We start from the raw sequence: 6152 nt of genomic DNA, 5'->3' as shown, positions 1-6152 counted from the left end.
ATTGTTATTTAATATGAAAATTTTAATTCAATCTCAGATTTCTAAATACAATACAATAACTCTCAACAGGAAAAAGTCTTTAGCAATCACTAGTTTCTGGACTTCTCAAGTAGCGGAGAAAATCTATCTGGAAATAAAATTAAGATGTGAAATGAAGCATCCAACACAGCATAGCTCTTAGTATAATAAGACTAAGAAAGAATTCATAACTTCAATATGATTACAAGATAAAGTAAATACATGCATAATCAGCCAGACAGACCAAAAACACAAATTTTACATAGTTACTTATCTACAAGACTATATAATCACTCAAGAACTTGCACATACTCTGGAAAAAGCCCTAGCAGCAACTAAACTCTTGAAGATATATAAAATTGACAAGTAGTTTGGTTTATATATATGCATGCCATCTACAACCATGTATAATATGTTCAATTATGAAGAGGGTTTGGTCCACTAGGAACTAGTCTATGAGAAACTGCATGAATTTGCTTGAACTTACTCTTCCTAGAGTTCAAAGAAGAAAGAATAGCAGAATAACTCTGAATAAACATGGATGAAATCTTCTTTTCTGATGATCTGCTTTCCAATTTTACACGGTTGTCTAAACGAGAGATTGAACATGAATCTTGCACTGAAGACAGGAGCAGGATAATGAGAATCAGAAAAGGGGTTGAGATTTTTGAAACTCTCATGACTGATAAATGTTTGGAGCAAGAAAATGAAAGAAGAAAAATAGTTTGTATATGCGTTGGAAGAGCAGAATATGACGGAATGGCGTGGCTATACTTAACCGTATAAACACAAGACAATGTGAAAATTAGAAGCTTTTAGTGAGAAAAACAAAGCAAAATTAATATATAATATATATTTAGACAATATTTAAGGAGCATAATGTGTGACTCCCTGATGCCAAATGTCAAAACTTGACTTTTCAGAAAGCGATGAGTGGCTGCCAAATTAATCCATTGATGATACAACGTGCCAAGTTGTCAATTCTTGAGTGTGAAAATTGCATTGAAAATGGACGTCACTGGTTTCATTAACATGTTTTCAAACCTTGGCTTGTCGTGCTACTAGATTTATGTAAGCAAAGGTTTAAAATTTCATTGCCCTACGTAGATGTTTCATTTTGTAGCGGCTGCTAGTATACAAATTCCAATACGATAAGAAAGGAGAAGGAACAGTGATGCGTCATATAAGTATATTTTTAATAATATTTTTTTGTATTTTAATAAACCTAACACGACTAAAGAGAATCATCTGGCATGCAGGCTGCTTTGTTAAATAAACACGATATTGACATTGTTGTTAATTTAAGAAAAAACAAGCACAATTCTTGACAAAATCTGCTAATTATTGCATAATATTCTAGTGCCAATTTTACATTGACCAAAAATAATATAGGTTCGATGTCTTGATCCAATAGAACACTTTAAAAGGTAATTTACTTTAGAAGGGTATGTACTTTGAAGTAAAGGAGAAGCATATAAAATGTGTTGCTGAAAATGGTTCTCTTTTTAGGTGGAAAACTGAGATTTTGAGATAAGGATAGCTTGATTGAAATAGGGTTAATTTTTATTTTATTTCCGTGTTATTGGAATAAATAGCTATTAGATTTATCAATGTTGATAAATTACCTTTTTCCTGACCTTTATTTTCCATTTATAAAAACTGAATTTGTTTGTATTGCCCTAGGTTATATGTTTCGTGTGAGATAAGGAATGCAGAAGAAGCTGGTCCCCTTGGACTTTAAATACAAGGAGAATTCAAACAGGGCTGCTAAAGCCAGAGAATAATGAGTTCGAATAACATATAAGAATAAATTTTGTCCAATAAAATTTTGATGATAATATGAAAAAAAAAATACTTTACTTTCGTCGTAAAATTGATTAATTATTTCAGAATTCAAACAGCTTCATTTTCTTCATACCAAGTTTTTATTTTTTATTTTTTACTTTTTATCACACACTATTTCCAACTGTGAAGGTGTTGACTCCCTGAATACAATAAAACAAATTAGACTGGCCAACAGAAAAATGCTATATATAAAATTTAGGTTTTCATAATTATCTATTCAGGTTGGATTTTATTTTATATATATATATATATATATATATATATATATATATATATATATATATATATATATATATATATATATATATATATATATATATATATATATATATATATATATATATATATATATATATATATATATATATATATATATATATATATATAGGATCAGTTTATATATTAAATAATTAACGTTTATAAGTTTATAAATAAATTAAGTTTCAATTATTAATTATAATAAAATAATTTAACATGTAAACATAATAATTATTTAAATTTAACTGAGACATTAATTAATTAATTACAAGTTTAGAAAATGTTTATATAATTAAATATATTTTAATGTTTATGTATTTATAAAAAAAATAAAAAAAAATGGCAGAAGGATGACTTACAAATTTTAGCTTGTTTTATAGGTGGGTTAATCCGGTCAATATCATTTTTAACATACGGATAGCCCTACCCATTCCGTGACCCCTAAAAACAACAAACCTTCCACTTTCAATTACTTGCCTTAAAACAGACGTGGGACCAAAACTTCCGATCAAACCATGTTGACGAATTATTTCAAAAGATGTAACTCTCATCAATAATCATTGCAAGGTTCTTCATTTGTTCGTGGTACAGAGCAACCCGTATTAAATAGAGGTTGTGCAATGAAAACCACTTTTCAGTCCAATATATCAACATATCTCTTCATACAAATATATCATCATATTTGGGTTATTTTGGACTACGCTTTATGTTTCAATTTTGTTAAAAAATTCACACCGACCACAAAAATATTATTGTTTCAGAAATAAATATTAAAACAATCATATAAACATTTGATGGAGTGATTGATTATTCATTATGATGCCTTCAATAATGGGAGGAGGAGAAGGAAAGTTTGAGAGGTAATATTTTTCTTGTGTAGTAGCCAGTTTGAAAGTTCAAAATTAACGTTCGGTATTTGAAATCCACTCCTCCTTCCTCCCGCACAAATAATCTACAAGTTCAAAATGAATCTTTATTTTTTTTTAACCTGGCTTTGCATACATTTCCCTCTGGCCCATCTCTATCAGCACCATTTTCTTTGCTGACATGTATAACCCTACAGAACCTGCCGGATTTCTTTGCTGCTTTATTTTACTTTAATTTCATTAGACTTGTTTCAGTACTTCTACTCTCGACCAATAAAAAGCCTTTCTTCCAAGTTTTAGGTACCAAAGCAATAAATGCATTCACCAACACACCATCCCCCATCCATTTCTGGCATCAATACATGTCTCTGAATTTTCAGTAATCGAAATTTCATATGTAACTAGCTATACCATGCACACAGATATGAAAGACTAATTATGCTTCATTTATTTTTGTCAAAGAAAAATATTATTCAATAAAGCTTACCAGTCTAATATAACACGTACATACTATGAAATTTGAAAAATTTACCCACAGTTGATTATTATAACACCGAATATTCAAATAAAGGGAGAATCAGAGGAGATGACCTACATTCATCTTCGAAAAAGCTTGAGTTACATTTGCTCAGTCTTTACAATGCAGATTTTTCTCTCTCTCCATTTCGTCATGGGCATTGTGGGACAACTCAGACATCACTCTTCTTTTCCTGGATCAATGTTCTCTTTTTCTGCATCAATGTTTGAAGGGGTTTCTTCACTTTTAACAGCACCAATTTCTGATTTGCCATCTTCATTGGGCTTAGAAGCAGTATCAATATCACGGGAAGTAGTTTCTGATGGTTCTGCGGTGGACTCTGATTCAGTTACAGGAAGTTCACTTTTGACAGTTCCAACCTTTACATACTTGGTCATGAACTTATATTCCCAATCTTGTAAAGCATCAAGCTCAAATGGGCCAAGTCCAGAAATATCCCCAGTCAAATCTTTCTCTTCAAAAGACATCTTTGCTAAAGCCCTGCTGGCATCCTTTCCAGCAAATAGAGCATAAGGTCCACCAGGACCATAAAACATCCTGGGAGGACACAATTCCACATGATAAAAACAGTGGTGTTAAAGCCCAATTAAAATATATTAAGGAACAAAAAAGAAAATCATCGCACATATGTACATATTTCATTCTTGACCGATAGAAAATGAACTATGTTGTCAAGCGATCATGTGTCACTTCAATTTGTTGAATTTTACTATCAAAAGCATATGCTCTTTTAAAGAAGGGAAAGTTTGGCTGAGCTAAAGTAGCAAGGGGCGGACCAAACAGAAAACATTATAGTAGAAACAAACAAGGCCTGCATTGATAAAAATTAATTGAAAAATCAATGAAGAAAACATATTCACATCAGTATAAAAAAAGGGGGCCAAGTTCCAGGAGAAATAAGTTAGGTAGCAATGACGATGATTTCCATAATTCAGCTTCATGAAACAGTTTCTCAAACGAAAATAGCTGACATTACAGAACTCACATTACAGAACTCGGCTACTCAATGCCACATCCAAGTCCATCTCAAACAAAGTTAGTCCAATAAAAATAAAGATCACAGTGAGCATTACATTATTCCAACATTGAGATGCGTCAAGGTGTAGTGGGACTAATAAGTAAACAATGAAAGTTCCACTCAATAAAGCAATCAGTAAAAGTTAATGCCAGTAATAGTTAATGCCGACGGGGATGACAGAAATTTAGCCTTTAAAACCGAACAAGGCCTTCCACAAAACAAAAAGTTTCTACAAATCCATGTTCGACCTTCGAAATCCAACCTTCAGATTTTCTACTTAAACCATGTACTTTGCATGTTTATGCTGTGGTTAGAAAATCAATTCACAGACTTTTCATCAAACAACATACTCAAAAAACACTTCAGACACGCACTGCAATTGTAATCAGGTACAGTTCAAAACTAGCTCTACTCAACTTTAAGACAATCAGGTCCTCAATAATATACTAGGAACAAGTTATCCTCTCATAACATGTCACAATAACAACAAAATCAGCCACGTACAGAAAGAAAAATCTGACCTTTACAAAAGCAAAAAGTACCTCCAAATTCACAAATTTGAAATACATTAACAATTAACACAAAAAGGCAGCAGAAAATGTATAACTCGAACAAATTTAAAGAGAGAAAAGTAATACATAATACCAAAAGCAATAACTGCACAAGGTTAATTTTAAAAAAAAGAAACAAAAAAAAAACCTAACTTGGAAGGCATTCACTATGAACACAAAACAAAGAAAATACCCAAAATAAGCCCCGACCATCAAGATGAAACAAAACACAGAACAAATTAAGAAAAGGATGGGCTTTGTGTGAAGTTAAACCTGCTCTGGGAGACATCGTAGATCTGTCCCTTGATGGCCATAAGCAAGGGTTTACCCGTATCGTTGCCGTCGTAGGCTTTGAGCTCCTCAGCCGTGATCTCACCGAGCTGGACCGGCGGCCGCAGAGGCGGCATCTCCTCCTCCTCGGTGTGGTGGGGGCGGGGGCGCTCCGGTTGAGTCCCAAAGAGACCCAAAACGACGTAATAAACGGCCAGAATTAGGGCGAGCACCGTGAAGAAGGTGGAAGGAGTTAGGCCAGTGTAGACCACTATGGCCTCCTTCAAGGTCTCCCACAGTTGCACAGACATCACTTGCGAGTGTTAGAGAGACCCAAGAGGCTACCAAGAGAAGGAAGATATGGTTTGTTTGGTAGGTTTGATTTAGTAATATATAGTGATGAATAAACTCAGTATCTCGATGTTTGAGGGCACGGTCCTGATTTCTTGTCGTATCTTCTCACCTAACTCATCATTTCACCCAATCTACAGTCTTTCTTCCTTGTCTTCTTTATTAAATATTTTTAAACTTCTTATTCCTCCTTTCAAGAAAATCAATCCATACTTTTTTATTTTTGTTATGACCAATGAATTTTAGCTTTTAGACTTTAAAATGTGATTTTGGTGTTTACTATGAATTTTAGAATAAATAAATAACTTACCTTAGATATTTTAAACAAAATGTAAATATGTTAAATGGGAATTTTTGTTTATAAAGTTATAATTTTTTGAGTTGGAATCGCTGGATTTTTAAATTAATGCATTTTAATTGAAACATCTTAAATTTAC

At 32.5% G+C, this 6152-nt stretch overlaps 1 protein-coding gene across 1 annotated transcript; it reads right to left on the bottom strand.

Annotated features, from left to right (window-relative positions):
• Positions 1-3412: 3412 nt before the first annotated feature.
• On the bottom strand, positions 3413-5739 carry LOC124838833 (membrane steroid-binding protein 1-like). Its single transcript, XM_047314524.2, has 2 exons — positions 5368-5739; positions 3413-4062 (listed from the first exon to the last, which is right to left on the bottom strand). Exons 1-2 carry the CDS (start codon positions 5673-5675, stop codon positions 3684-3686), a joined length of 687 nt encoding a protein of 228 aa, XP_047170480.1. The 5' UTR covers positions 5676-5739; the 3' UTR covers positions 3413-3683.
• Between the last annotated feature and the right edge of the window lie 413 nt (positions 5740-6152).

The sequence above is a fragment of the Vigna umbellata genome, chromosome 8 (genome assembly GCF_029865625.1).
Source record: "Vigna umbellata cultivar VRB3 chromosome 8, Vumbellata_1.0, whole genome shotgun sequence".
Classification (NCBI taxonomy): Eukaryota; Viridiplantae; Streptophyta; class Magnoliopsida; order Fabales; family Fabaceae; genus Vigna; species Vigna umbellata.
This window is presented reverse-complemented; position numbering and strand designations above follow the sequence as displayed.

Coding starts and splice junctions, on each gene's coding strand:
- LOC124838833 (XM_047314524.2), bottom strand. CDS start 5,675: ATGTCTGTGCAACTGTGGGAGACCTTGAAGGAGGCCATAGTGGTCTAC. Junction 4,063..5,367: donor TACGATGTCTCCCAGAGCAG/GTTTAACTTCAC, acceptor GTGTCCTCCCAG/GATGTTTTATGGTCCTGGTG.